This window comes from Trametes versicolor (assembly GCF_000271585.1).
Source record: "Trametes versicolor FP-101664 SS1 unplaced genomic scaffold TRAVEscaffold_4, whole genome shotgun sequence".
In the NCBI taxonomy this organism is placed as follows: Eukaryota; Fungi; Basidiomycota; class Agaricomycetes; order Polyporales; family Polyporaceae; genus Trametes; species Trametes versicolor.
The window spans coordinates 1,123,333-1,150,902 of NW_007360324.1; the positions used below are offsets into that span (position 1 = coordinate 1,123,333).

Below are 27,570 nucleotides of genomic sequence, written 5' to 3' on the forward strand. Positions count from 1 at the left end.
AATATTAGTGTCCGCACCGTCCCCGGAGCCATGCTCAAATATCCGGAACGCGTCAAGCGCGCAGGTGCACGACTGCCAGTGCCGCCGCGCAAAAACCGTCAGAGACGCAACTGGCACACCGCCGGACTCATCACATTGGTGAAGACATCCTTTACAGGGATGCGTCATCTTGTCTTCGAACGACCACGACCATCCCCGCCCCCACCCTCCTCTTTCTCCGGCCCCCTTCCCTTCCCTCGTTCTCTCCCCTCCGACTCTTTCCCCTTCAAGAGACCAATCTCCCAGGTATGTGGCAAAGATTGAGTAGGAACCGTCATAGATGTGCGAAAATCCGGTCGGACGCGTGTACGCGATTGGTTTTATAGGTGAGTGGTGGCTGGGGTTGAAGCGCGCCGTATGATGACGTTAGGGCGTCTAACAACCTTAATGCTCTCCGCCGTTCTCGCGACTCGAATCTCTGCCAGGAACACCTTGCGCTCAGCTCGCCGGTACTCTAAAGTTTACCTCGGACCAGCCCATTTCGCGCCTCCAAGTCCCATTCGTCCAATCATGCCCAAGGATGCAGAAAGTGGCCCGGTATCGGCGCTCTTCGGTGTGATCAAACCGTCTGGGCCTACATCCATGTCCGTAGTGAACGACGTCAAGAAGCTCGTCGCGTCCTCGCCTCTCTTCGTCGAGAAGAGCAAGCTCGCCGAGAAATCGAAGCAGTCGGGCAAGAAGAACAGGTTCCGGCGCGATGCAGTCAAAATCGGGCAGGGCGGGACGCTCGACCCGCTCGCAGACGGCGTCCTCGGTGAATAGACCACTCTCCTCCGCCTTACGACGCGCAGTTTCTGAACGGCGTGCTGCGCATACAGTGATCGGCGTCGGCAAAGGTACGAAAAAGCTCTCTGAATTTCTCGACTGCGTCAAGGTAATGAGTGCGTCCCTCGATCCGTGCAGACACCGGCATTAATGCGGGGCGAGCAGGAGTATCGCACGACGTGCCTGCTAGGGTGCGAGACCGACACGTACGATAGCGAGGGGAAGCAGGTGCGCGCCGCACCGTGGCACCATGTCACGCGGGAGCAGGTCGAGCAGGCCCTGGAGCAGTTCAGAGGCGAGATAGAGCAGGTACCACCAATGTGCGTGTATACTGCGCATGTGCCTGTTATGTGCTCCTACTGATGAGCACGGCGTTGCAGCTTCTCCGCGCTAAAAATGGACGGGATGGCGCTGTACGACTACGCTCGCAAGGGTATCCCCCTGCCGCGCCCAATCGAGAAGCGGAAGGTGACGGTTCATGAGCTCGAGCTGGTCGAATGGCTGGGCAGCGATCACACCTTCAAACACCCTGAGAAGAAGTTCTCTAAGGAGGAGCAAGAAGCGATGGAGGCCGCCCTGAAAGGCGTCGACGGCGGTGCTTCCATCAAGGACGAGCCGGAGCAGGAGGAGCCCTCAGAAAAGCCACCGACGGCATTCGTGTTGCGGATGAAGGTTTCCGGAGGCACTTACGTCCGGTGCATCGTGCACGACCTCGCACACGCCCTGGGATCTGCCGGCCATGTCGTCACTCTTCAGCGATCCAGGCAAGGCCGGTTTGCGCTCCAGCCGAAGGAGGAAGGCGACAGAGCATGCGTACCATGGGAAGTCTTCCAAGCGGCACTAGCCGACGAAGGTGCTGTAGACGACGAAGGTCATAAGGAATGGGAGCGAGAGGTGCTGTCAAAATTAGAGGTCGTATAGACTGACTTTAGGTATACATAATGTGTGGGTTCGCCCTTGACTTTTCGGTCGGAACTAACAACCTATTCAACGTTCCACAGGTGTACATTAGAGCCAATACTGCATGTTCTGCGCACGTTGCAAAAGTCCAGACTGCCTCGTCAGCCACGTATCGTGAGCCTTACAAATGGCCTCGGTGCACCGAAGCAAACCATCGATTCCGACGCGTAAGAAGGCAGTTTGCTGGCGCTTGCTGTGCGAACAGCATGTATACTATTGTGCTGCGGTTAGTACTCGGAGAATCGATGGTGCGGAGGTTATACAGGCTGAATATCTTCCGTTGTCATCTTTAGAGGCCCAGGCATGCTTCGTCGCGCCTTTGAATGGCAAGATGCTTCCTGATCAGTCTGTTATTTCTGGCATCCCGCTTCGCTGGGGGAGTTTGTGACGTTCCTGCCTTTTGCACCCGCGATGCAGTAGATTGTGGCAAGACTTTCGCATCGGGCGGCTTTCGATCGTGCCTTCGATGTGGCCAGGATAACCCAAACGGAACGCTCGTCGCCGTCCTACAAATGTGGATCGCCCAGGGTGGTTCGGCATTCCAGTGGATCGGAGCTCGCACGCCCTGGTGACGAGACAAGTTCAATCTACGTCGCGAATGTCCCGGGTTGCCGCCTCGCTCCCGTCCGCCGCTGCCGGTCGCAGTTCATAACGCGTATCCAGCGGTCCTAGGGCTCGACGCGTGACGTGTTCTCGTGCAGCCTCTGGTCTTCTTGAGGTGTCTCTCTGCCTTCATGTGGTCGTCTGCAACATGGGCAGGGCGGGTTCTATCGCAATGTCGTCGCCGTTCTGAACCTACGCGATCTCGCCATGCGTCAAGTGCGAGCGTAGCCGGTACGTTGCGGGGTTTCTCAACGCCTCCAGCGGGGTTCTTAGAGACGCTTGCTGGTCAGGACGGGAGCTAGCCCTTTTCTGGACGCACACGCCGATGCGCAAGAGGCGGTGACTTGGCAGCGCCGCCGACAAACGCCAAAGTAGCAGGCCGGTGACTGGCCGGGGGCGCGAGACGCGGTCTTCGATCAGCAGGATGGAGCGCGGGCCCTTCGATAACGAACACTGTGCGGGCGGGCCGTCGGTCAGGTGTAACGGTCCCCGCCGGACGCCCCGGTCCGGGCGCTGCGGGTCGCTGCCCATAAAGGTCGCGCCGGCCAATCTGCAGCCTCCTCCGTCCTCGGAATCTCTCCTCGACCCCTGCTCGCCATGGCCACTGTCGTCCGCCCGCTCCAGCCTGGGATCTACGCGCCCATTCCGACCTTCTTCGCGCCGGAAACGGAGGACATCGGTGCGTGCGCAGCGCGATCGCGCGCCCGTCCGCCCCCACGCTCACGCGAAGCGCCCTCTATTTGGCAGACCTCCAGTCGTTCTCAGCGCATGTCATCCGCCTCGCGAAGGCGGGCGTCAAGCCCCTGCTGTCGGGCAGCATGGGAGAAGCGCACCACCTGTCGCACGCGGAGCGCGCGACGCTGATCAAGACCGCCCGCCACGCCCTGGACGAGGCCGGGTTCACGAGCGTCCCGATCATCGCTGGGACGGGCGCGGGCAGCACGCGCGAGACGGTCGAGCTGTCGGTCGAGGCGGCGGCGGCGGGCGCGGACTACACGATCGTCATCTGCAGCGGGTACTTTGCCGGCGCATTGGCGGGGAATCGCAAGGCGCTCAAGGCGTTCTGGACGGAAGTGGCGGAGAAGAGCCCTATACCCGTAATTATCTATAATTGTGAGTGCGCGCGATAGCTTTTGTATGTAGGGATGTGGTGCTGACCGCGAGGTGCAGATCCTGGTGCGGCCGGGGGCATCGACCTCGACTCTGACCTCATCACTGAACTCGCGACTGAGTCGCCGAACATTGCCGGTGTGAAGCTCACGTACGTCGTCCCGCGTCGTCGGTCGAGACCTGCTGCTGACACAAAACAGGTGCGGCAACGTCGGGAAGCTCACGCGCATAACCGCGACTGTATCGGAGCCTTCGTTCGCTACGTCGCACCCCCGAAAGAACCCCAATGCGCCGTTCCTCGTCCTGGGCGGCTTCACAGATTTCATCCTCCCCTCCGCGTTCGTTGAAGGACACGGTGCAATCACAGGGCTCGCAAACGTGTCGCCGGTATGTCCCCTTGCCGAGCATCCTAATACAAGCTTTACTCATGACCTCACCAGTACGCCATCGCCAAGCTCTTCGAGCTCTCGGAGAAGTCGAAGGGGGACCCCTCTCTGCTTCCCGAGGCGCAGCGCTTGCAGGGCATCATCGCTCGGGCGGATTACACCATCGCGAAGACTTCGATTTCTGGGACGAAGTTCCTGCTGGAGAAGCTGTACGGGTACGGAGGAAACCCTCGCCGGCCGCTGCCCCCCGTCGATCCAAGCGTCGCCGCGGCGCTGTGGGAGCACCCACACACGGTAGAGCTGGTTCGCGTCGAGCGGGAGTTGAGTGGTAAGCTGTAGTAAAGTAGCCGTAGATGCGACTTGGTCGAGACCATATGCTGTATTATATCTTGTGTAAGTGCACACGTCCTAGACTCTGTCACGAACGTGCTCGGCACCACCGTCTTCCACCAACACTCGCTGAACTTGAGCTCGACGCCGGCGAACGGCAGACATGATCGCGGACATAAAATGCGGGGTAAAGTCGAGAACGCGGGGTAACTAGCGTGCGGATCAATCAACGCGATCAGGACATGAGCTTGCCGTGTCCGGCGCGGGAGGGACTGAATTGTGCCAACGTGCTGCCGCTGACGATGCCCACCTGGTACCCACGCCCACGCCCAGGCTACCGCTCGAAGCTGCGAAGACAGGAAGCGGGAAAGCTGGCGAGACCCGCTGACCCCGCCGCGCTGCCCTGGAGGACGAGCGATGCCTGGCCCGGTCAAGTGACTCCCTTGCAACCAACCAATCGATCGGCTACAGCGCGCAGCCAGCTGCACCCGGCCACCCTGCCTGCGACGTTGCTCCCCATCCACCGAGCTCTCCTCGAGAGGCCACCTCTACCTCGGTCGTCCACCGCCAGCCATGGGCCTGGATATCCTGCTTGTGCGCTCGAGGGGCGTGCGCTGCAACGCGGCCTGGTCCGCTAGCGCCTCATCTTCTAAATTGCAAAGTGAGTGGCTTCTCCGTGCGGCCGTAGCTAGAATCAGCGTATTGAAGGCGCATCTGCGCGATGTCATAGTCTCGTGCTCCTATCGCAAGTTTCACATCGCTGCACCGCGACGAAACGCCCAGAGCGACGCTAGCCCTAAGACTGCGACTCCCTCCACACAGGAGCTGCCAGGTGAGACAATCCTTCACGACATAGCTCGTGCTCGCGGACGCGCAGTCTAACGCAGAAACCCAATCGAGGCGTGCCGTACTCCTCGCTCAGAGTCGGCGTCCCGCTAGAGATATACCCAAATGAACGACGCGTGGCCCTGACCCCCCAGAATGCGCAGCTGCTCCTCAAGAAGGGGTTCGCGCAGGTGCTCGTAGAGAAGTCCGCAGGCCTAGAGGCGCAGTTCCTAGACGAACAGTACAGGGCGGCGGGCGCAGTGGTCGTAGACCGGAACGAGCTGTTCGAGCGCTCCGACATCCTGCTGAAAGTCCGCCCGCCCGTCGCGGGCCAGGAGGCGGAGCTCGTCAAGGACAGCAGCACGCTCATCTCGTTCCTGTACCCGAACCAAAACAAGGCTATAATCGAGGCGTTGGCTGCCAAGAAGTCGACCGCGTTTGCTATGGAGATGATACCCCGTATATCGCGTGCACAGGTTTTCGACGCTCTGAGGTATGCCTCCTCGTATCCGACGCGCGCACCGGTGCTGAAGGCGAGTGCAGTTCCATGGCAAACATCGCTGGATACAAAGCTGTCCTTGAGGCCGCCAATCACTTCGGACGTTTCCTCACTGGTCAGGTTACTGCTGCTGGGTATGTTGTTCCCTACGTTGCTCGCATACCACTGCTGACAATCTATTACGTACAGAAAGGTACATAAGCATTCACAGACCGTGACCAGCTACTCACCTCTATGCCTAGATTCCACCTTGCAAAGTCCTAGTCATCGGCGCTGGCGTCGCTGGCCTAAGTGCTATCGCTACCGTACGTCGACTTGCTCGTACGAAGTGCTCGGATGTTCACCGCTAGTCATAGGCAAGGCGTATGGGTGCGATTGTACGCGGCTTCGATACCCGTGCGGCTGCTCGTGAACAGGTCCAGTCCCTCGGCGCTGAGTTCATTGAGGTCCCCTTCGAGGAATCCGGTGAAGGAGGCGGAGGCTACGCGAAGGAGATGTCCAAGGAATTCATCGAGGCGGAGATGGCGCTCTTCATGGAACAGTGCAAGGAAGTCGACATTGTCATCACCACGGTAGGATTTCACATATTGAGGTTTCTTTACTCCCTATTGACGTCCCACTCAGGCTCTTATTCCCGGTAAACCCGCCCCGAAGTTGATCACGGAAGAGGTGCGTGGAATTGGACGTTGATGACCTTTGCTCGCCTACTGAGCGCGCCGTATAGATGGTCGCTGCCATGAAGCAAGGCTCAGTAATTGTTGATCTCGCCGCGGAGACTGGAGGAAACTGCGCTGTCACCAAGCCCGGAGCGCTGTACGTCCACAAGGGCGTTAAGATCGTAGGATACACAGACCTGCCGTCGCGCCTGCCCACGCAGTCCTCTACTCTGTACTCGAACAACGTCACCAAGTTCCTACTCTCGATCGGTGGTGAGGGTCGCTTCGCGGTCAACCTCGAGGACGAGGTCGTTCGCGGGTCCATCGTCCTGCACAACGGCACCGCGCTACCCCCGGCCCCCCGCGCTGCTCCACCTCCGGTCGCTCCCCCGAGCGCGGCGAAAGTCGCGGAGGCTGCAGAGGCGCGCGCACTCACTCCATGGCAGAAGGTGACGCGGGAGGTCGCGCTCGTCACCGGTGGGATGGGCTCCGTGGTCGCACTAGGCAAGCTGACGGGCCCTGCGTTCATGAGCAACTTCTTCACGTTTGGGTTGGCGGGCTTGATCGGGTACCGCGTCGTGTGGGGCGTTGCTCCCGCGCTGCACTCGCCGCTGATGTCGGTCACGAACGCTATCTCTGGTGAGTACAGTATCGGTTCTGTACGCGGTGATCAGCGGCTTATGAAGGGCTGGTGCAGGTATGGTCGGTGTTGGCGGCATGTTCGTCATGGGTGGTGGATACCTCCCGGCAACCATCCCTCAAGCGATGGGCGCAGCGTCGGTTTTGCTCGCTAGCGTCAACGTCGCTGGAGGCTTCGTGATCACGAAGCGTATGCTCGACATGTTCAAGCGTGAGTGAGACTCTCGTATCTTGAAAAGGCTGCTACTAACCTGAATTTGTAATGACGTGCAGGTGCTACTGACCCTCCGGAATACACCTGGCTCTACGGTATCCCCGCTATCCTGTACACCGGGGGTTTCCTCTTTGCTGCTAGCACGGGCATGTCCGGTTTAGTCCAAGCCGGGTATCTGACGAGCAGTGTCCTCTGTATCAGTGCGTCACAAGATACTCGTACACAAGGCTTGTCCTGACCCTTTTTGCACGCTAGGCGCGCTCTCCGGACTGGCGTCGCAAACGACTGCCCGGCAAGGCAACATCCTCGGTATCCTAGGTGTGGGCTCGGGCGTCCTCGCCTCCCTCGCCGCAGTCGGTTTCGATCCGGAGGTCCTTGTGCAGTTCGCCGCGGTGGCGGCACTCGGTGGGACGGCGGGAACGATTATTGGTCGCCGGATCACCGCCATCGAGCTCCCGCAGATGGTCGCCGCACTGCACTCCGTCGTCGGTCTCGCGGCGGTCATGACGAGTATTGCGAGCGTGCTGGCGGACCTCAGTCATGCGTCGACGCTTCACCTCGTTACTGCCTACCTCGGTGTTCTCATCGGTACGTCTACCCTTTCACACTTCCGAGGGTTACAGTCTTGATAAATCTTGCTATGATTAGGTGGTATCACATTCACCGGATCCGTCGTCGCGTTCCTCAAGCTCGCCGGCAAGATGTCCTCGCGACCCGTCCGCATCCCGGCGAAGCACTTCGTGAATTCGACGCTGCTTGGTGCCAACATCGCGTCGATGGGGGCCTTCGTCACCATGGCGCCCTCTGCGCCGCTCATCGCCGCGGGCTTCCTGGCGGCGAACACCGTGCTAAGCTTCATCAAGGGCTTCACGACGACTGCGGCTATTGGAGGAGCGGATATGCGTGAGTGTTTACTGCAATTGAAAGCGGGATGTGATATACTGACGATGGGTGCTTACCAGCCGTTGTCATTACCGTGCTGAACGCGTATTCCGGCTTCGCCCTGGTCGCTGAAGGCTTCATGCTGGACAATCCGCTACTCACTACCGTTGGTTCGCTCATCGGCGTCAGTGGTTCTATCCTGTCATATATCATGGTGAGCATCTGTCCGCAGCCGACTGCTTTCGTCGAAGCTTACGAAGAGATGTAGTGCGTTGCCATGAATAGGACCTTGACGAACGTCCTCTTCGGAGGTATCAGCGCGCCTGCGAACCAGCCGGAGCACAAGATTGAGGGTACCATTACGAAGACGAGCGTTGATGACACGGCGGATGCCCTGCTGAATGCCGAGAGCGCCATTTTGGTGAGCAGACTTTCCAAACGGTGTTGCGCAGGGTGTGTCCGTCGTCTGACCAGTGGGTTCGCAGGTTGTGGGCTACGGCATGGCCGTTGCGAAAGCGCAGTATGCCATCGCGGATATCGTCAGCCTGCTGCGTTCAAAGGGTATCCAGACTCGCTTCGCCATCCACCCCGTCGCTGGAAGGTACTTGTTAGCACGCCTGCGGCCGTGATCGTATACTTACTGCCACTCTTCTCCAGGATGCCTGGGCAGTGCAACGTCCTACTCGCAGAGGCGTCAGTTCCGTACGACAGTAAGCACACTCCTTTCCCTCTACTGCCGGAACTTCCATGCTGACGCCTTTCGCAGTCGTGCACGAGATGGACGAGATCAACGACGACTTCGGGAGCACGGACGTGACGCTCGTCATCGGCGCGAACGACACCGTGAATCCGATCGCGCTCGAGCCAGGCTCGCCCATCGCGGGCATGCCCGTCCTACACGCGTGGAAGAGCAAGCAGGTCATCGTCATGAAGCGCGGCATGTCCAGCGGCTACGGTCAGTCTTCTCCCTCTTCTGCCGCCCTCCAAACTTGTGCGGACGCAGTGCTCACATGAATGCGCCTTGGCAGCCGACGTGCCGAACCCGATGTTCTTCATGCCGGGCACGAAGATGCTCTTCGGCGACGCGAAGGAGACGTGCGAAGGTGAGTACAGTCTTCCTGCTCTTGGTCTTCCCACCTCGCGCGCGCCGTATCGCTGACCCTGCCGCCTGTCTGAACTCTGCAGCTATCAAGAAGGGCTTGGAGTCGCGTGCCGCCTCCTCGTGATCGCGCCGCCGCCACCGCCGGGGCCGTCGGGATCACCCATCTGTACATGTACATTGCCCATCTGTTGTATGTATGTACAGGCTCCTACCCACCGTCCGCTTCGAGTTGAGGGGCCGATCTCAGGTGGAGGGTGCGAGGTTTATTCAAGTGGGCGGAGGGAAGCGCCGGGAGGAAGTGGTCAGGTGATTTAAGTTGCAGCCCCTCAACTCTCAGCGACGGCTGGCACCAAACACATGTAAATAACGGAGGGCCGGCGGTTTAGCGCCAGAAGTGCCTCCAAATGGCAGTCCATCAACTGCAAGCGCTTCCTCAATAAACGGAATTTCTACATAGCGTCGCGCCTTCGCGCCTCTCTCCTCGTCGCGCGCGCGGTGCGCGCTCGCGTTCTCCGTGCTCGCGACCGGATCTGATTACCTCTGTCATCAGTGTACATCCTCGCATTGTAGATTTTATGCCATGCCTGAGATATTAGCACTAGTGGAAGTGGCACGGCACTTCGCTCGCTCGCTTTGAGGTAATATACATTGCGCAGCATCGCGCACCGTGTAACGTCAACGCTGGGCAGTGTATTTCAGTATACACGCGATTGTATTCCTCAAAGTGGTCGCGCGTTTTAAACATCACTCACGAAGTTATCTAAAAATGAAGGTCGCGCGGGTGCGAGTGGCTTCAGGCTACTGGTGTGGGCCCCTATTACTCGGAACTATGAAACATCTCCCCAACGCAGGATCAACCCAGAGCAAACTCTTGTCTCTCATAAACGGAAATATGTACATACGGAAGTGGTGTCGATTGTACTATGGTACATACATGGCAGACGGGTGTACACGAAGTTGACAACAGTACTAGTGTGGGGCGAAGCGCTGAAGCAGAATATTAGTTCGTGTCGCGCGCAGCTAGTGTCTGAGTTTTGAGCAGCGAAACACAATATTTTGCTTGATCATGCAGGAACGCTTAGGTCGCGAGCATAGAGAACACGAGGGCGGCACCTGCGCGCACGGCGCGCACGACGGGGAACGAGGCGCGAGGGCGCGAAGAAGGCGCGAAGGCGCGACGCTGCTGCACGCTGCGAAGAAATTCCGTTTATTGAGGAAGCGCTTGCAGTTGATGGACTGCCATTTGGAGGCACTTCTGGCGCTAAACCGCCGGCCCTCCGTTATTTACATGTGTTTGGTGCCAGCCGTCGCTGAGAGTTGAGGGGGACGCAACTTACATCACCTGACTTCCGCATGACCCGGCGCTAAAGACTTCGACCTCTCCCCGGTGAATCAGCCTCCACCACGCCCTCGAATATCGCCCCTCAACTCGAAGCGGACGGTGGGTAGGAGCCTGATGTATGTATCAATATCAAATCCGAATCGCTCGCTCGCACTCGCAGCTGTGCCAAGGCACATATACGCGCACGTGGATCGCGCTGGTCCTACGCGATGTGCACGACATACGGTTATGGATCTGCCGCTGTCAAGATGTCAGCGGAGACGCTACTCGGCGCTGTTCCGCACAATGCGTCGCGCTGGGACGGTCCCACCGGCACCGCGCAACATCAGACATGTCGTACCGCGCTGTGACTCGACCGCCGCCGCCATCACAGACGCGGACCACCCGCAGCCGTGATACTTCGGATCCCCGCATGGGCATACCCGTATAATCCCACCGAGCTCTGCGTAAGTGGGCTTCTGACGCTGCGTCATTGAATGTCGCGGGGCCTTCTTTCTGTTCTGATCGGGAGGTGTGTTCTGTTCAAGAGGGATGAATAGCGAAGTGCGCGCGCGCCGCACCACGAGGAGGCCTAGGTAAGTAGCGAGGATTTGCAAAAACGCGTCGGATTGCCGCCGCACCGCCTTGGCAGCAGCTCGCACGACACGAGAGACGAGACGAATGCGCAATAGGTGTCCATACGTTATACGGTGAAGGTGTAGAGGTACGGTAGGGAGAAGGAAGTGGTATGTGGGCAAGTCCAGCGCGGAGGGGTCCGTGCAGCCAATACGTGATGCGATGTTAAACAAAAGTACGGGAAGACCGAGAACGCGCGGGGACGTCTAAATGGCGTGCGAGTAGGCTAAGGGTGCGGGTGCGGGTGCGGGTGCGGGTGAAAAGCGAAGGCGAAGGCGAATGTGCAGGGTAGGCAGGGTCCGCGCAGCAACGGAAGGGCAGCGCGCGCGCAGGCGGGGAAAGAGGGGGCGTGGCGGAGACAAAATAATAATATACGGTCCAGTACTGTTCAAAAAGTCTTTGCCAAGTACCTGGGCTGGGGGGAACTTCTTCTCCGGTTTGAGGGGGTCGTCGTCGCGTTCCTGTTCTTCGTTTCTCGTTTTCTCTCGTCGCCGTCTCGTCGCGGGGGACGGGGCGCGGGGCGGGGAAGGGGGTCGTAGCGGGGATCCGAGCATGCAAGAAGGATACCGGGCTGACATCATGAATGGTGGTCCTCCTGCGCGGTCTCGGGGACAGTGCCCATGGCGCTCGCGGGTCGTGATGACAGCGCGCTTGGTGGCCGCGTCGAGGGATACGACGCAGATGGCGACACTGATGCATACAACGAGGAGTGCGAGGGGAGGTACGACGCGTTCTCGGAGATGACGAACGATCCGGAGCCGGAGCGCGCGAAGTAGTGCGCGAGACGGGTCGCTGCACGCGACGCACGCAGGGGAGTGGGGAAGAACGGCGTCGGGTCGTCCTCTTTCCGCTTGCCAAGGAGGCCCTTCTCGAGGAGCTGCGGGAAGAACGGCGCCTCGCGCTCAACAGGGGAGCCCGGGTATGACTTGGACGCGCCCGCGGGGACGGATGTGAGCGAGCACAGCGAGGACGTCGAAGCGCGGCGTGAAACGTTCATGTTGGTCGTGGCAAGCTCCAGCGCAGAGGTGTTACGCGCGCCGGAAGCTGTGCGGCTCCAGCCCCATCCCCACCCTGAGCGGCACTCCTTCGGGTACAGGTTGTCGCCGGCGGGCGCGTCGGGCTGGTTGTACATCCAGGTGGCGACGAGGACGACGGTGGAGCCGAGCACGAACGCGACCGTGATTTGGAAGTGGAAGAGCGCGACCGACGCGAGGAACGAGATAACGATGCTCAAGCTGGTCGCGAAGCCCTTGAGGATGTTGTCCGCGTACTTGATGACCAGCGCGGTGAGCAGACCGCCGACCACCTGCGTCAAAACCGTCGCCCATGCCCAGAAGCCAAAGTTCGCAAACAGGTGCTGGAGCCAGCCGGGAGCGGGTCCGGAGGGGTTTGAAGGCGAGAACAGGATGGGGACGAGCGCCGGGAGTAGTGAGAAGAGCGAAAGCTGGACGTTGCGCACCCAAAGGTCGGTCTGCGAGCCCTTCAGGACCATCTCGAAGTACACTCCCGCGAGGCCGGACGTAAAGCACGCCATAACGACCGCCATGAAGCCCTTGAAGGCGTTCATGTCAGGGCCCGAGCCGCTTGAGGAATGGCCGGAGGAAGAGCCGTTCTGAATCTGCACGATGCCAACTCCGATGGCCAGGAACAGCAGCGCGAGCCACTTGGTCGGGCTGAGCCTCTTGCGGAGGAGCACGACGGAGAACGCGGCGGTGGTGAGGATCTTCATCTGGTAGCTGACCTGGAACGTCGCGGCCTCGAGGTTCGACACGGCGACGAACTGGAGATTATTTTGGATCACGTATAGGATAGCGGGGATGGAGAGCTTCCAGCAGTCCGGCCGGAATACCTCCTTGCCGAGCCTCCGGAAGCGGTAGAAGAGCACGCGGGGGTTCCACAGCGAGCTCCCGGCCGCTGCGTTGGGCGAGCAGTAGTCGAGGCGCATGAACGCGACCGTGAGCGAGATGGAGCCCTTGAGCAGCTCGGTGAGCAGCACTGCGGACGCAGCGGAGTACGTGTGCGACGGCGCGCTGGACACGCGCGAGTAGTGCATGATGAGCGTGAGCAGCGCGTTTTGGACTGCCAGAGTCACCAATCTGGGCGCGGCGCGCATACAGGGTCAGCGTGTGCGGAAAGGACGCGAAGGGACGCGTGCCAACTCACGAGACATATTTGAGAGGCATGCCGCATATTGACGGGACGGCGGCCTGCGACTCGGTGGACAAGTCCGTCTGCTCCTTCTCAAAGACCCCGTTGCTCTCTGCGGTGCGTGGGCTGCGCGGCTCGTTGGCGAGGTGGCCCGCGTGCTGGGGGAGGAGCGCGTAATCCTGGTGTTGCGACATGGCGGGGGCACGACGACGAGATGTCTATGGACGAGGCACGGGTATCGGTAGCGTTCCGGGTATGGGTCGTCGTGGGGCGTGGCTTGACCAGCGTGCTCTGCAGCTGGGAGGCGCGAGCGGGGCGGGGCGGGGGCGAGGAGGGCGGGGAGATGAGGAGGAGAGGGAGGAGGGCGAGGGCGAGCGAGAAGCGTGGCGGAGGACGAACCGCTTTTGATGTGTCCCGCCGGTGTATGTCTAGACGCCCGAGGCCTGCGCTCCCCGGCGGCTAAACCCATCACCGTCCCCCTTTTTCTGATGATTGGATATTATCCCCGGGATCGCAATTCGAACCAAACAGAACCGTATGTTTTCATGAAGAGATCTGCTCGCCGAGCGTGGAAACCCGGCGCCCCGGGCGCGCTGCATATCGCACGAGCCTCTGACGTACGGGGCAGGCCGCTCTCCACAAACATCCCATTCCCGTGTGCGATAGCCAGCTTCGACCACGCAGAACGGGGGAACCTGCGACCGTAACGAGCAGTCGCGGACCCCAGCACGCTTCTAGTGTTCCAATCTCTTCCTACGCAGCGCGCTACGAAGGCCGCCATTTAGCGCTACTCCAGTCCCCCTATCGTCAGTCTTCCTTGACCCGCCGCAGCGGCTCGGACGCCCACACCGCGTCGGCGTCCTCCTCGCCTGACCGCCGCCTCTGGACGATCTGGCACCGCCCCGGGCCCCTTCCAGGTGTACGCGACCGCGTCCTCGGCCGCGCAACATTTCCACGCACGGAGCCCCCATCACAGTCCGGTGCACGCTAAGCGGTACAACACACCCTCGGTGGCATCGCGCGCGCTGGCAGATGGCGCAGCGAGGATTTTGACTGTGGCCCGTGGCGTCTGAGTGCGAGACCTAACGCTATGACAGCGGTTGCGCGCAGTGCAGGACGGGCGGCGGACGCACTGGTCGGCCCCGCGCCGCCTCCCCGGGGAATACAGTTTGGCTTGGCCGTTCGTGGTGGCGTCCCCGCGGTGCGCCGGCCGCTCTCGCACCGCCGGGCATGCAAACTCTAAATGTGTCCGCTTCGGGCAGTCGAGCGACCTTATCGGCCGACGTCATTGATCCATCGAGTCTTGTTGAGAGCCCCCGTTGCGATAAGTAACGGTGTCGTCAGCTCACAAGTCCCGGAAAATAACATATGAACTGCTCTCTGCGCACACGACGTCATTCCCGGCGCAGAACAGACGCGGGGAAGCGCCGGTGCTCACCTCAGCCGCCATCTCCTCCCCGTCGTGGTCCGGGGACACAGCAGCCTCAAACGCAGCGTCAGAGCTCGCCCGCGAGCTCCATGACCACAGGACAGTGGTCCGACGCGCCGTACACCTCGCTCCGTATCTCACACATCTTCACCCGCTCCTCCAGCCGTGCGCTCACCACGACTGCGTGCGCGTCCGCCCGTCGTCATTACAGTATGCCCGCGCAGTCGCCAAGATGAGAAAGAGAACTCGTCAGCAACACAGCCTGCGGATGCAACCATTTTAAACTCACACATGTCTAGCCGCCAGCCGATGCCCTTCTCTCTGCAGTTGAACCGGTACGAGAAGTACGTGTAGTGTTTCAGCGCGGGGTGCAGCTTCCGCCACACGTCCACGAACTGGGGCGCGTCCACTTCCTCCTTGGACGTGTTCAATATACGCGCGTATGAGCTCGTCTCCGCTTCGGTGTACCCTGGCGTCTTATTCCAATTTGGCTTCGGGTTGGTCAGATCTGCCCGAACGCACAGTAGGTCAGCACACCGCCCAATAGACTTCGACTGGAGCGTCCACTGATACATGCGGAAACGAGGGTGCTGCGCTCCCGTTTCACGGCGAATGGCGACGCAGCCCTGCGACGTTCGCAGAAGGAACTCACCAAGTGCGGTGGGAGCGACATTCAGGTCACCCGTCCATATCACAGGCTTCTTTGCGTCCAGCTCCCGGATGTACGCCTCGAAGTGCGTATTCCACTCCTTTTTGGCGTCCAAAGTCTATAATGCGTAACGTCATCGCGAGGGAAACGTGTTAGTGCTTCTTGGGTTCTAGTGCGTGCGCGCGGGAGCGATAGGTTCGCACCTTGAGACCTGTGCCGGCGTTCACAACATACGTTCCGACAACATAGCAGCTCGCAAACTCGAGCGTGACAATCCGACCCTTCACACTCTTCGGGTCTGGGTGCCCGGGCAGGGTATAATCGACCGAAAGGGGATCGACCTTCGAAAGGATCGCGGTCCCCGCTGTACATGCGTACCTGTGAGAACCCGGCTGCGGAGAAAGGGACAGAATATCCCGCGTGGCACGCACTACTCACAGTACGTCTTCTTGTCCGATATAGCCCAGTAGCGGTGCGCAAAGCGGCTGGCCAAGGCCGGGTCTACAGGTTCGTTATTCACCTGGAAGACGCGCCCCGTGAGCGCGCGCTTCGAAACCCCCGCCGCGGACGGTGCCGGTCGGAGCACGCACCTTCGTCTCCGTGAGGACGAGCACGTCCGGGTCCTCCGCCTCAACGTAGTACTTGAAGCCCTGCCACGCCGCATCCAGTCAGTCCACCAGTCAGTCCACCGAAGGTCCGAAGTAACCCAAACCGCGCCGCAGCGGCTCCGCATTCTGCGCACGGAAGCGCCCCTTCCCCGCAGGCCCTCGACACGTACAACTCACCTTCTTCTGTGCCGCGGCAAGTCCACAGATGTTCCACGCTGCGATGCGAACGCAGACCGCCTGCTTGGCCGGGAACGTCAGGTCCGCCGGCATCACCTTGTTCGTCGGCTGCGCGCCTTCCACGCTCACGTCCTGGTCCTTCTCCGCCGCCTTGCCCTTGCCCTTGGGCTTGACGGCTGCTGCTTTCGGCTTCGCAGCAGTCTTGCGCTTCTTTGGGGCGGGCGCGGCCTCCTCCTCCTGAGAGGGGGCCTCGGACCCAGAGTCGAAGTGGGACTCGGTGGAGGGGTCGGGGGACGGCGAAGCGGCTTTGCGTTTGGCGGCGGCGCGTTTGGGTGGCATCGCTGGCGGCGTGCTGGTGGCTACGAACTGTCGGACTGTGTGTGAGACGCGGTGAGATGTAGAAATGGGTACCCCGAGTCGAGCTAATGATGTGCCACGCGTCGAGAGGGGACAGGGACGCGTGCGGGAGAGGGCGGAGGTGAGGGTGCGGAGGAGAGACGCGCTCATGCTGGAGAGGCGCGCGCTAGCAGACGCGATCGCGATCGGTGCCACAGACGCGTTCCTCTCAGCTGCGACGCGTCTGTGGCCACAGCTTGTGCGACGTGCGAGGCTTGCCACACGCCACCCATGTACACGGTAGCTCAACGCGTTTACCTCCAAGAGGCCCCGGGGCTATGTTCGAGGGGTGCACACGACAGGTCCTTGAACGTCGGGCGACTGCCACAGGCCTCTCGCCACTACCCACAAGCCACAGCCACGGCCGTTCAAGTACATCCGTGTTTTTATACTGGGCGATCGTACAAGATGGTACAGCGGCGCGCAGTGCGCCAATTCCAAGATAGGTAACAATCCGGACCACCTTCTGCGACTTCCCAAACCCAACTCCAAGCCTCGTCTCCGACTCGGGTCTTGCGGCTCTATACCGCCTCCAGGAACCCGAGCGAGACAGCCTCCGTCCGTTCCTGAGTGCTAGTACTCTCCGAACTCGACGTGACCGGTCTCCGACGCGTGCGCCCGGGCTTCCTTCTCGCCCTTCAGGCCCTTCTGGCATATCTATCGCAACCAAGCACGTCAACGCCCGCCCACCACACCCCAGCCACGCCCCAAACGCAAATCCTACCTGACACTTGAGCTCAAACGTCGCCGTGTTCGTGTACGCCCTCTTCGCCCTCAGCGCCCCCGCGAGCTTCTTCGCTGCCTGCAGCATCTCGTCGTCGTCCCCGTCCTCGACCGCGCCGCCCCCCGCGCCGCCGCCGCGGCTCATGATGGTCTGGTGGAACTCGTCCGGGGCGTCGAGCATCGGCGCCGCGGTGACCGCGTCGTAGTGGATGCCCGAGTAAATCACGATCGCGCGGTTGCCCGAGTCGCGCTCTGGGGGCGGGGAGAAGCGGTCGACGCGGCCGGTCTCGACGTCGACGGACGCGATCTCTGTGCTGTAGTGTGCGGCGAGGATGGAGAGCTCGATGGCGCCGCCCCAGGCGTTCGGCTTTTGGATGGTCTCGATGTACTCTTCGCGCGGGCGACTAAGGTGAGAGGCAGTATCCGGCGTTGAGTACGTGCGCGGGTGCGGAAGGAAGAGGTCACGGTGCGCACCCAAGGATGGCTTCGTCCCATTTTACGGGGTCTTTCCGGATCGCGTCCGCAACGACTGCACCGAGCGACCATCATATGAGGGACGTCTAGCGCGCGGCGGGGACAGCAGGCGGAATGGCACTCACTCTTCCGGATGCTCTGGGCCTTGCTCATATCCTGCTCGAACACAAGCGCAATCGACGAGAACAGGCACGAATTATCGTCCGGCACGACCTGCCGCGTCCCATCAGCACCCCCGCCCCGCCCGCTCTTCCGCCCCGGCGCACTGCGCATGCGCACTCACCCGGTGGACGAGGTACCCGTTGCTCGTGAGCACGTTCTCCGGCCCGTCGCCCTTTTTGCTCGGTCGTGACACCGGCGCGGGCGAGCGGACCTGCGACGCGGTCATGCCCGTCATCGCCGCGGCGGGACTTGACCCTATGGAGGCCGGGGCTGCAGTGGGGGCGGCGGCGCGGGGCGGTTGCGCGGACCCGTGCGTGAGCCCGGCGGACGAGCGCTGGGTCACGACCAGCTGCTCGCCCTGCTTGAGGCCGAGGCTCTCGATAGGGAGCTCCGGGATGAGCGTAAGAGGGTGCGGTGGGTAGCCTGCTTTTACTGGAGCGTGTGCGAACACATGTCAGTTGGGGCTCGGGCAGAACATGCGGAGAGGAGAACAGACACTCTTGCTGTGAGGGCGGGATTTCTGTGGCTGCAAAGATGGCTTGCTGGAGGTCCTGGACTGTTGCGCTGGCGAGGTCGACCTGGATGGTGGTGACGCCCTTGGGATGGCGCAAGCGTACGGGTGCCATGGTGGCTAATGTGAGCTGAGGGGGATGAAGAGAGGATGGAGGACGTGGGCGGCTGAGCTGACAGAGAGCTGCAGTGCAAAGAGGCGCGAGATTCGATCGCACGGTGACGATGCATTTGATTGCGAGAACCCCCGCGTACGTCACTTCTCACGTGCGCCCACTATACACGTCCTCGTCACACATCCCGACGCGTCTCTCCATGCAGAGTCGTTGTTTGCGAGCTATAACACACGCAGGTAAGAGTAGAGATTATGTAAATTAGGCTGGCAGTATTAAGGTGATAAATTCAACCCTTCGTTCCTACTCCTCGTCGTCCTCATCATCTGCCTCTGGTGCAGGCTCTGCAGCAGGCTCACCAGAAGCAGCCGCGCGCAGTCGCGCAGCGAACTCACCATTCTGTGCGAGAAGCATGGCGACGCCGAACCAGATATAGCCCGTTGTTGCCAGAACGGACCCCGCAATGAGGCCCCATCTCCAGAGCCTGTACCGTCGCTCAATTTGCTGCGCCTCCGGCGAGGTTGCCAGGGTGGAGGCTGAGCGGTGGGTTGTCGGCGTGCGAGGCCAGGGGATGAGGCAGCGCAGAGAGGATAGCCAGTTTTGTTGGATGGTCGGCGGGAATGGCACGTTTGGCGGAAAGGCGGCGGAAAGGACCGCGTGACAGTGTGAGACGAGGCGTGGATATGAATCCAGTGCGGTGGTGACCAGGGAGTCAGGGAGAGCGAGCTTGAGGAGCATATGCGTGTGCGCGGCAAAAACGACATCGAGCGTTGTTGGACTGGACACTCGTTAGCGGGAATTCAGAGTCCACGCAGCCATACTACTCACATCTCACTGCCGTTAAAGAACTGGTAGTCTCCCAGCAGCTTGTCGTACACCTCGAACAAAGCTTTTGCTTTCTCCACAACCTGGCAAGTACCAGGTTACTAACGCTCTGTCAAGGCAGAATTCCACATACCTTCTCGCGCTCGAAACTCTTTTTGCAATGTAGCGTTTGCGCAGTGGGCCCGAGCTTGAACTTTTTCCGCCTCCCAAACACCACCCGGCGCTGTTCCTCCTCTTCCTCCTCTTCGTCTTCGGGGACATCCCAGAGCTCCACCGCCTGAAGCCGCGTCTTATGTGATGCTCGTAACCGGTTAGGGACGTAGTAGCGTTGCGGTACGGGCAGCATAGAAACGAGGGCGGGCCTGGTCACACCTGCCCAGTTGTCTTGCAGAGAGTACAGCATGTGGTTCTGGGGCAAAGTTGTGGAATCAGGATGTCAAACCTAAACGATTGGACTTACCACCAGATCTCCATAACAGGATTCTACGTGAGCGATGCGTGCCGTCAACTGTGCAGCCTGCACCGGGCTAAGTCCAGCATCCAGCTCTCGCGCATAGCGGAGTTTGCGGACGTAGGCCACTATGGGACTAAGGCCAGACGCGTAGTAGAGTCCATGGGTGAGGAAGGGGAGTTGACCTACAGAGAGACAGGACAGTCAATTCATTAGAACTGTTGAGGTGTCCTACCAGGATATTCAGACATACCGGTCGGAGAAAGGTCAGGGTTAGCGCAGTAGGCAATGGCGAACTGGCCCGGGAGCGCTAGCTGGACGTATAGGAGCGCCGCGACAGACACCGCATCAAATGAGAGAGCGTCGCCGTATTTTGGCCAGACATGGAAGACGAGGTCGCGGGAGGCAAGGGAGGGAGAGAGCTTCGATTCGCTCATGGCGTCCAACGCTGCACAAGCACAAGTCCCCCCGAAATTACGCGCTCAGGTGACGCAGCGTGACGCTTTACACGCATGTCACACGCCGTTCTGTGTGCGTGACGGTGACACATTTGGGCGCCTGTTTTGCGGTCCCTCGATCACTCCAGCGTCTCACTCATCCTCCTGCTCTCCGCTTACACCCTGGGCTGCACGCGGCGGTGGTACTCTACACCAGCCGCCATACACACCCCCTACCCTCGTGCTCTCCAAATTACATATAACACTATGGCTGACGACGAGGACCTCATCGTCGTAGACGACCTCGACGACAACGATGCCTTCCAGCCCTCCCACCGGGCCACGCCCAAGAACCAGCCCCAGCGCAGCCTCCCCCCGCGCGCGTCGCGGCCCACGCGCCGGATGAGCACCCCGCCCTACATCGACCCCTCCGAGGGGCGCACCACGCGCTCGTCCGCGCGCGGGCCCAAGATCCAGCCGAAGCTCAAGCTCAAGCTGAGCGAGAAGGCCGCCGCGCAGGCCCCGGGCATGTCCTTCCTCGGCCCGTACGACCGCGAGCTCGACTCGGACGAGGAGGAGCTCGTGTTTGAGGAGCAGTTTATTCTGCGCATGCCGGCGGGGGACGACTGCGACCGGTTGCGGAAGATGGTGCAGGCGCGCGAAATCAGCGATGATGTGTGGTTCAAGTTCAAGGGTGTGTCTGTTTATACGTGCGCGCGCGGGGGGACAATGTTGAATATGGGCACCCACAGATTCTCGGAGAGCGGTGTTTCACATTGGGAACAACACATACTCCTCGAAACTTGTGGACTTGCCATGTATAATCGAGTCGCAGAAGACCCTGGACAACAAGCAGATGTTTAAGGTGGCGGACATTTGCCAGGTGCGTTCGCCCTTTCCTGCCGCTTGTTCCTTTTCTTAGATAGCCGCTCTGTGGCAGATGCTGGTCGTCGAAGACAAGATAGCCGGCGAGGAGTCGCTTTCAAATCAGAAGAGCTTCAATATTGACGAGTTCATCTGGCCACACGGCATTACACCCCCACTCAAGCACGTCCGACAACGAAGGTTCCGGAAACGTGTGAACCGTAGAGTACGTCCATATCCACCCACCGCCCACGACAGTATCCCTCATATGTTATTGTAGACGATCGAGACAGTCGAGCAGGAGGTCGAACGGTTACTCGAAGAGGACGCGCTCGCGTCCGAAGTCAAATACGACGTGCTGGAGAACGTCAACCCAGACCTGTCCGACTCCGAGCTCATCGAGCACGAGAACGTGCTGGACCCCACCACGCCCGGCTTCGCAGGCTCCGACGGCGAGGGTGCGCCGACCCCAGGCGGCACGCTCGCCGAGGGCGACGACGACGGGGGCGACGACGGCCGCGGGGGGCTCGCGCGCGACGAGGACGACGAGGCGGAGGGCGACATCGACGAAGAGCTCGCGGCGGAGCTGGATCTCGCGCTCGGGGACGACGAGGACGACGAAGAAGATGACGAAGACGACGAGGACGACGAGAGCGACGACGATGACGATGAGGACGAGGACGACGAGGACGCGGTGCAGGCGCGGCGGCTGCTCAACGAGGAGATCCACGATCTGGAGGCGGCGGTGGCCAAGAAGCGCACCGAGATTGCGAGCTCGGCGAACCCGCTCATCAAGGTGCGTTCCGTCTTCCCTTTGTCGTGGCGATGCGGCGGGTATACTCACAGGGTGCCTTCTATAGCGCCGCTTCGACGACGCCTTGAAGAAGCTGCAGGCGGACTTGGACATGAAGATGGCGCAGCGCGACGAGATGAAGGAGCAGCAGCGCCTCCGGAAGGAGGGCATCATTCCTGGTGGCGCTGGTGGTGGCGGCCAGGATGCGGACGACGATGATGCCGAGGAGGACGAGGACGAAGGCGACCTCTTTGGTGAAGATCCCGGGAACGCGATGGAGATCGGTTGAGCGACCCCCTCCCGCTGAATATCTTCACGCAGTCGATTGTGCTTGCTCGTATTATTATCCCGTGTAGAACAGTTGTATTATAGGGACCACGCGCACTAATGCTAGGACGAACACACATAACCCTCACCGCGGCAGAAAACACACCAACCCCGCCTGCAACACAAGCGGCACATACACAACACACACAAACGGCACAAACCACACCCCGAGCACCTCCCACCGCCACACCGCCTCCCGCACCTCCCGCGGGTACAGCACGAGCCAGCCCAGCCCGAGCGCGCCGTACCCCGCGTACTTCGCCAGCCTCCCGGACAGCGACGATTTCGGCGACGCGGAGGAAGAGGATAGGGAGAGCGGGAGCCCGAGCGCGACGGCGAGCGCGGCGGCGAGGGAGAAGTTGAGCACGGAGGTGATGGAGACGAGCGCGGACGCGAAGCAGAGGTTGAAAGCCTTGAGCACGGCGGGCACGGAGGCGTGCGTGGGCGGGGCGCGCGGGAGGGCCTGTGCTGCGAGGGGGATCGTGGCGAAGAGTGCGACGAGGAGGGGGGCGGTTATCTGCATAGGGCGGGCGGTCAGTCGCACTGTTGCCGCTGGGCGGGTGGAGGCGGGAGAGGACTTACAGATGGGTGAGCCGCGTACCAGGAGCTGCTGATTGGCACGAAGAGCAGCGCGCCGAGCAAGTGTGTGAGCGCCATGATCACCACTGGCTGCAGGACGGGCCTGTGCCGTCTTCGCCATTTTTTCTCTGCGTCTTGCGACGCAGCCTTCTCGTCCTTAGTGTCGGCAGCCGCGAGCAGATCTGCTGGAGAGTACGTCCAACCAGCGTTGACCCACTCCCCGAGACCGGTGAAGAGCATGGCGGTGCCGACCAGAACGGCGCTCGGCAGGTAGCTCCCGATCTTCATGAAGGTGCCAGGCGCGACGAGGAGGTAGAAGAAGAACGAGGCGTGTAGGCGTTCGAGCAGGTTGTTGCACGTCCGCAAGGAGGATTCCAGGACCCTTCGCGATGCAGCGGCGTCAGATCTGGGTACGCATTACGAGAGATGAGTTCGTACCGTCCGATAGCATGGAAACCATGGGGGCCGGTGGCAGGAACGGCAAACAGGGTGAAGGCGTCGATGCGGAACCTACCATTCACGTTAGCATTGTCACCTTTAGAGAAACATCGCCGGCATACTGATGGAACAGCCCATGCACGCCGCTTGCCGCCCCTCGAGCTTGATAGTTCATATGCCTACGCACGTTTCTGGCCCGTGCGGCATATTCTTGAACCTCGGCGTTTTGTGTCAGCACTGCGGGGAGCCATGACGGGAGCAAGCTGGGTTGATTGCGATCCTCTCTGGGGTCGATGTGGTCGTACACTACCACGGGGACACCGGCGGTATAGCGAGATATCAGCGAGACGGAGTTCATGAGGTCCTGGTTTGGTAGTCTCCCGTTGAGGCCCTCTACAGCGATTAAGTACGTCAGAGGGAGGGTTGTAGTGAATTTTCCTTACCGAAGAAGAAGCCAAGGTGAGAGAAGGAATGCCCCGGGTAGTCGATGTTCAATGCGGTCCATATGACACCAGATTCGAGGGTGATTGGTTCGGCTTTGAGGTCTAGTGCGGACATCAGTATCGCGAACGCAGATTGTCACTGACTCCTTGCGCACTCGGCTGAGTTTCCCCATGGTAGGTGGTAATCCACGCTTGCATGCCATCTAGGTAACCGTCGCTGATGACGAACACCAGGTCTTTCGCCCACAATGAATACTCTGCAAGACAATTAGGTATATTTGGCGTGCATATGAGTTCAACAACTCACTCTTCAGATAGCTAGATATGGCAAGGACTGTAGCAACGCCACGTAGGTTAAGCGTTCCGTCGCCTTCCCCAGTTCGGCTCAGCCATGAAGCACTGATGACGATCGTCTCGGTTCCCGAGGCTCGAGGAGACGAAAGTAAAGCGTAGGCATTCGTGCCGTTTATAGTCTGGATAAACAGCGGTCAGCTAACCTGATCGTGGGGACGCATGGTTCGTCAAAGTGTTTACTTCTGCGGCCGTAGTAAATGAATATTGCTGCGTCCGTGCGGGGATTCCATACTTCTCGAACTCGGCGACGGCATACTGTGCAATCCTACAGGAAGAAGTTTGAGGGGTAACTGACGAGAGTGCGCTGAGTAGAACTCACTCATCGCTACTGGCGTTCCGGTCGCGCAGTTGTTCTAGGTCGGCAAGGATGGTGTCCGCACGATGTACGTCTCCCCAGCTCCAGTACGTGTTAACCTAGCACAGGTTCCCGTTGCTCAATACAGTGATACACAGCAGACAACATACCGCATACCTGGCCAGGTTGCAATGCATTCTCGTCAATGTACGTACCTTGGCCCAGCTGAGAAGAGGGTATCACGAGAAGCCAAAGGTATCCAACGGTAAGGAGCAGCAGCCTGCGCGCACCCCATGAGCCTGCAACGCAAGCACACACGCCTCAAAAAGCTGACCTTATGTATGGCAAGCCCTTCCATACGCGTTCCCGCAGAGCGCGCTGACGTCGGATTTTGTTGACGGTGGGGTTTCCCTGGCCACGCAGCTTCTGTTTCACGCGCAGCAGTCCATTCCTGAGTTTATCCATCGCGTCTAGTGGTTTCACTTCACGGGAAGCGTTCAGACCATGTAGAGACCAACCAGAACGAAAGCCACCGGTGTGCAAGGTCTCGGAGAGTGTCGTGGTACAGTGGAGAGTGAGTGCCGCAACGTACGCGGGGCAGCGCGCTGCTAGTCGATCATTCCGTCATTCTCGGAGCGCTGACTCCCTGAAGTACCTCATCTCAAACAACGCTCGTCCTCGCCTCCTCCTCAAGGTCGACGCATGTCGGTAGCAAGATGTCGGCGACAGAGGTCGACAGCAGTATTGAGGTTAGACCGTCTTGGACTTGCTATGTGTTTCAAACCACTTCTAGCCTTTCTTCTCCCTCGCAGCGTTTCACAGGTGTATACCGCTAGTCAGGGCGGCGAGCCACCTTCGAATCCCAAAACGATAGTGGAACACTCGACAACCACGCCTCGGACTCAGTCGCATCCTTCCGAACTCGCGACGAAAAATCTCCTGTGCACGTCTTGCAAGGACGCCGTCGCGGCCTGTTCTGCCCTACAGAGCCACGAGAAGCCTCCTCGGGGCAAGTCTCGCCTTTGCTCTTATGCCGATCGCAAGGCTCTGGAGTCGTCTGCGACGATGTGTCCGTCCCAGGCCTCTAACACACAATCGTGCCATCTGTGTTCCCTCATCTTGGGCAGGATCCGTCAAGCAGAGTTTTGGCGGCAGCCGCCTGAGGATCTCCCTCCCCCTCCTGAACCTATCAACGTATACTTCACAGTCGGGCGCACAGGTGGGACTACGTTGGAGATCGAGGTAGGAGAGAGCGACAGGCAGCGCAGCGTGGGTTATCTCGTGGTCGTTCCAGCAGACCATGAAGAGGCCATGTCAGTGTCTGACACTCCCGACAATCCTTTCTTCAAGTTCTCTGCCACCAGCCCCAAAGGTACTACGGGCGTCCGCAGGAGTGCCCGCCTCGCGAAGTCGCTTGCGTCAGAAGCATCATTCTCTCTGGCTCGAGAATGGTTAACGCAATGTCTTGAAAGTCATGCCGAGTGCACTGAGGCAGCAAGACTAGCGGTGGGACGTCCTTACAGGCTGGTCGACGTCGGAAACGACAACAGTGTAGACCCGAAGATCATCGTCATGGATTTCTCAAGACCGGTGCCTCCATACCTCACGCTGAGCCATTGCTGGGGCGGTGCAAAAATCCTCCGGCTTCTCCTGGGGAATATCGACATCTTGAGGAAGGGGATTCCGATGCACGAGCTACCGAAGACTTTCCAAGATGCCGTCGTCATCACCAGGCGCCTGGGGTGAGTACTAGCGTCCTTCCAAAGTACACTGGCCGCCGGCTCGTACTGAAATACAGACCAGATACCAGTACATCTGGATGGACTCCCTCTGCATCATCCAGGACTCCCCGTCCGACTGGAAAACCAACGCAGCCATCATGGGCGAGATCTACGCCGGGTCGGTCTGCACAGTAGCCGCACTCACCGCGCGCAACGCCTACGACGGCGGGTGCTTCTTCGAACAAGCCCGCAGCCCCCTTTCCTACCGCCACTGTCAGCTCTCTCCCCACTGGACGGTGAAGCGAAACTCCTACCTCGCACCAGACATGAGGCTGCGCCCGTCGTGGTCGCCGCTGGAGCCGTTTCCGCTGCACACGCGCGCGTGGGTCGTGCAGGAGCGGCTGCTCGCCCCACGCACGCTCTACTACGGGGCGACGGGGCTCGCGTGGGAGTGTGCGGAGTGTTCGGCGACGGAGAACGTCCCGCACGGGGAGGTGGCGGAGTTCTCGCCCAAGGCGTCCTTCTTCGAGATCATGCGCCAGCTTAGGCCCGCTGTCCAGGAGGAGGAGCGCGGCCCCGACCCGGAACTGCAAGAGAAAGTGCATGCGTTGTGGCTGACCATCCTCGCTGCGTACGGCCGGTGCTCCCTGACGAGGTTCGACGACCGGCTCGTGGCTGTCTCCGGTGTGCTCAGACGTGTCGAGGCGACGACCGGGTGGCGGAGTATGTGGGGCATCTGGAGGGATAGCGTGCTGGTCGATCTGCTGTGGTTGGTCGACAGACCGAGTGTGAGGCCCCCAACCTCGGACTACCTAGCGCCGACGTGGTCCTGGGCCGGGCTAGAAGGGGCCGTGTTCATGGCGGTCGGGGATGGGAAGGGATGCGAGTGGGCTGCCGAGGTAGTCGAAGACGGGGTGCTCCAAGACGGCCGCGGATACGTGAAACTCAAGGCCATGGCGAGGCAGATGACTCTTACTGCCTAAGGGAAACTGTATCCAGCCTCTGACGCTCCGCAACCCCGCTGGGCCGAAGTGAGTTGGGATCCAGATGAGCGGCTGGAGACCAGGTGGACCACCGATGCATCTCCCGAGTTGAGCATCTCCCGAGTTGAGATGCATCCTTATAGCCAGACTGTCGAATTATTTAGGACAAGGAGTGCCGGTCTTCGAGATAGGCCTGGTCATCGCGAAGGTTGGCGGGCATGACGGGGTATGGACGAGGTTGGGGTTGTTCAATCAACCAAGAGATCGTCCTGTGCCGCTCTTCCCTGATAATCCTGACGAAGTGGAACAATTGACCCATACCGTCGTCGTCGTATAGTATTGTACATCGTACGTTGCACCTTGACACCCTGGACGGGTGCAGCCTCTAACACGCACCACACCATGGGCGTAGCCGCTAGCGGGGCACCTGGACGAAAGCTCCTTCGGAAGTTCTATGTAGCGGGGGCTAGCGGCCTTGCACATAAGGTATGTGCTCGAACTCGACGACGGCTACACTCCACCTACGACGAGATCATAACATTGATGCATTCACCGTATCACATTCAATCCGCCCAAGCCTCAAGGTACATAATGTGAAAGAAATCGGCCTGCCGAGCATGGCACGGATTGTCAATAAGATGCTGTATAGATCTATGTATTTTACAAGGTCCAATGCAAGGCGTCGAAGTCAGCTGTTTACAAGA

At 60.2% G+C, this 27,570-nt stretch overlaps 10 protein-coding genes across 10 annotated transcripts; 5 read left to right on the forward strand and 5 right to left on the reverse strand.

The window, feature by feature from the left end:
* The first annotated feature begins 488 nt into the window (after positions 1–488).
* On the forward strand, positions 489–2,174 carry TRAVEDRAFT_57640 (pseudouridylate synthase 4). The gene is made up of 6 exons (XM_008038270.1): positions 489–793; positions 858–913; positions 970–1,124; positions 1,185–1,736; positions 1,806–1,990; positions 2,058–2,174. Exons 1-4 carry the CDS (start codon positions 550–552, stop codon positions 1,723–1,725), a joined length of 996 nt encoding a protein of 331 aa, XP_008036461.1. The 5' UTR covers positions 489–549; the 3' UTR covers positions 1,726–1,736; positions 1,806–1,990; positions 2,058–2,174.
* A 762-nt stretch (positions 2,175–2,936) lies between these two features.
* Positions 2,937–4,301, forward strand: TRAVEDRAFT_145691 (dihydrodipicolinate synthetase). The gene is made up of 5 exons (XM_008038532.1): positions 2,937–3,046; positions 3,115–3,480; positions 3,538–3,628; positions 3,678–3,864; positions 3,918–4,301. The coding sequence occupies exons 1-5, from the start codon at positions 2,965–2,967 to the stop codon at positions 4,200–4,202; spliced, it is 1,011 nt and encodes a 336-aa protein (XP_008036723.1). The 5' UTR covers positions 2,937–2,964; the 3' UTR covers positions 4,203–4,301.
* Positions 4,302–4,695: 394 nt separating this feature from the next.
* TRAVEDRAFT_27969 (PNTB-domain-containing protein) lies at positions 4,696–9,451 on the forward strand. Its single transcript, XM_008037907.1, has 19 exons — positions 4,696–4,854; positions 4,924–5,025; positions 5,094–5,511; positions 5,562–5,655; positions 5,760–5,822; positions 5,874–6,089; positions 6,142–6,186; positions 6,242–6,812; positions 6,871–7,023; positions 7,086–7,226; positions 7,282–7,614; positions 7,675–7,929; positions 7,989–8,122; positions 8,177–8,329; positions 8,394–8,509; positions 8,566–8,618; positions 8,675–8,863; positions 8,937–9,011; positions 9,094–9,451. Exons 1-19 carry the CDS (start codon positions 4,767–4,769, stop codon positions 9,132–9,134), a joined length of 3,240 nt encoding a protein of 1,079 aa, XP_008036098.1. The 5' UTR covers positions 4,696–4,766; the 3' UTR covers positions 9,135–9,451.
* Positions 9,452–10,884: 1,433 nt separating this feature from the next.
* Positions 10,885–13,471, reverse strand: TRAVEDRAFT_165103 (uncharacterized protein). The gene is made up of 2 exons (XM_008038533.1): positions 13,131–13,471; positions 10,885–13,063 (listed from the first exon to the last, which is right to left on the reverse strand). Exons 1-2 carry the CDS (start codon positions 13,307–13,309, stop codon positions 11,545–11,547), a joined length of 1,698 nt encoding a protein of 565 aa, XP_008036724.1. The 5' UTR covers positions 13,310–13,471; the 3' UTR covers positions 10,885–11,544.
* A 1,140-nt stretch (positions 13,472–14,611) lies between these two features.
* On the reverse strand, positions 14,612–16,317 carry TRAVEDRAFT_45617 (uncharacterized protein; the record flags this gene model as incomplete). Its single annotated transcript, XM_008038091.1, has 7 exons — positions 14,612–14,724; positions 14,834–15,052; positions 15,197–15,311; positions 15,397–15,557; positions 15,632–15,713; positions 15,784–15,843; positions 15,979–16,317. 7 exons carry the CDS (start codon positions 16,315–16,317, stop codon positions 14,612–14,614), a joined length of 1,089 nt encoding a protein of 362 aa, XP_008036282.1.
* Positions 16,318–16,739: 422 nt separating this feature from the next.
* On the reverse strand, positions 16,740–18,359 carry TRAVEDRAFT_70779 (OTU-domain-containing protein; the record flags this gene model as incomplete). Its single annotated transcript, XM_008038534.1, has 6 exons — positions 16,740–17,031; positions 17,099–17,501; positions 17,572–17,626; positions 17,697–17,784; positions 17,855–18,165; positions 18,230–18,359. 6 exons carry the CDS (start codon positions 18,357–18,359, stop codon positions 16,948–16,950), a joined length of 1,071 nt encoding a protein of 356 aa, XP_008036725.1. The 3' UTR covers positions 16,740–16,947.
* Positions 18,360–18,624: 265 nt separating this feature from the next.
* Positions 18,625–20,069, reverse strand: TRAVEDRAFT_145706 (uncharacterized protein; the record flags this gene model as incomplete). Its single annotated transcript, XM_008038535.1, has 5 exons — positions 18,625–19,134; positions 19,185–19,264; positions 19,315–19,590; positions 19,642–19,817; positions 19,886–20,069. The coding sequence occupies 5 exons, from the start codon at positions 20,067–20,069 to the stop codon at positions 18,660–18,662; spliced, it is 1,191 nt and encodes a 396-aa protein (XP_008036726.1). The 3' UTR covers positions 18,625–18,659.
* Positions 20,070–20,471: 402 nt separating this feature from the next.
* On the forward strand, positions 20,472–22,015 carry TRAVEDRAFT_119719 (uncharacterized protein; the record flags this gene model as incomplete). Its single annotated transcript, XM_008038536.1, has 5 exons — positions 20,472–20,763; positions 20,822–20,952; positions 21,010–21,159; positions 21,214–21,729; positions 21,794–22,015. 5 exons carry the CDS (start codon positions 20,472–20,474, stop codon positions 22,013–22,015), a joined length of 1,311 nt encoding a protein of 436 aa, XP_008036727.1.
* Positions 22,016–22,138: 123 nt separating this feature from the next.
* TRAVEDRAFT_165116 (Gaa1-domain-containing protein) lies at positions 22,139–24,627 on the reverse strand (the record flags this gene model as incomplete). Its single annotated transcript, XM_008038537.1, has 11 exons — positions 22,139–22,570; positions 22,636–23,014; positions 23,071–23,142; positions 23,193–23,463; positions 23,514–23,615; positions 23,669–23,770; positions 23,821–23,986; positions 24,048–24,132; positions 24,187–24,281; positions 24,340–24,442; positions 24,497–24,627. 11 exons carry the CDS (start codon positions 24,625–24,627, stop codon positions 22,139–22,141), a joined length of 1,938 nt encoding a protein of 645 aa, XP_008036728.1.
* A 251-nt stretch (positions 24,628–24,878) lies between these two features.
* Positions 24,879–27,231, forward strand: TRAVEDRAFT_63933 (HET-domain-containing protein; the record flags this gene model as incomplete). The annotated part of the gene is made up of 3 exons (XM_008038538.1): positions 24,879–24,911; positions 24,985–25,904; positions 25,966–27,231. 3 exons carry the CDS (start codon positions 24,879–24,881, stop codon positions 26,864–26,866), a joined length of 1,854 nt encoding a protein of 617 aa, XP_008036729.1. The 3' UTR covers positions 26,867–27,231.
* Between the last annotated feature and the right edge of the window lie 339 nt (positions 27,232–27,570).

Excerpts from the sequence above, each read along its gene's own strand:
- TRAVEDRAFT_57640 (XM_008038270.1), top strand. The coding sequence starts at position 550 with ATGCCCAAGGATGCAGAAAGTGGCCCGGTATCGGCGCTCTTCGGTGTG. Across the intron at positions 794-857 it reads GCTCGCAGACGGCGTCCTCG|TGATCGGCGTCGGCAAAGGT; the intron begins GTGAATAGACCA and ends CTGCGCATACAG. Across the intron at positions 1,125-1,184 it reads ATAGAGCAGGTACCACCAAT|CTTCTCCGCGCTAAAAATGG; the intron begins GTGCGTGTATAC and ends ACGGCGTTGCAG.
- TRAVEDRAFT_145691 (XM_008038532.1), top strand. The coding sequence starts at position 2,965 with ATGGCCACTGTCGTCCGCCCGCTCCAGCCTGGGATCTACGCGCCCATT. Across the intron at positions 3,047-3,114 it reads GCCGGAAACGGAGGACATCG|ACCTCCAGTCGTTCTCAGCG; the intron begins GTGCGTGCGCAG and ends TCTATTTGGCAG. Across the intron at positions 3,865-3,917 it reads GGCTCGCAAACGTGTCGCCG|TACGCCATCGCCAAGCTCTT; the intron begins GTATGTCCCCTT and ends TGACCTCACCAG.
- TRAVEDRAFT_27969 (XM_008037907.1), top strand. The coding sequence starts at position 4,767 with ATGGGCCTGGATATCCTGCTTGTGCGCTCGAGGGGCGTGCGCTGCAAC. Across the intron at positions 5,512-5,561 it reads CAGGTTTTCGACGCTCTGAG|TTCCATGGCAAACATCGCTG; the intron begins GTATGCCTCCTC and ends AGGCGAGTGCAG. Across the intron at positions 9,012-9,093 it reads CGCGAAGGAGACGTGCGAAG|CTATCAAGAAGGGCTTGGAG; the intron begins GTGAGTACAGTC and ends TGAACTCTGCAG.
- TRAVEDRAFT_165103 (XM_008038533.1), bottom strand. The coding sequence starts at position 13,309 with ATGTCGCAACACCAGGATTACGCGCTCCTCCCCCAGCACGCGGGCCAC. Across the intron at positions 13,064-13,130 it reads ATGCCTCTCAAATATGTCTC|ATTGGTGACTCTGGCAGTCC; the intron begins GTGAGTTGGCAC and ends CGCCGCGCCCAG.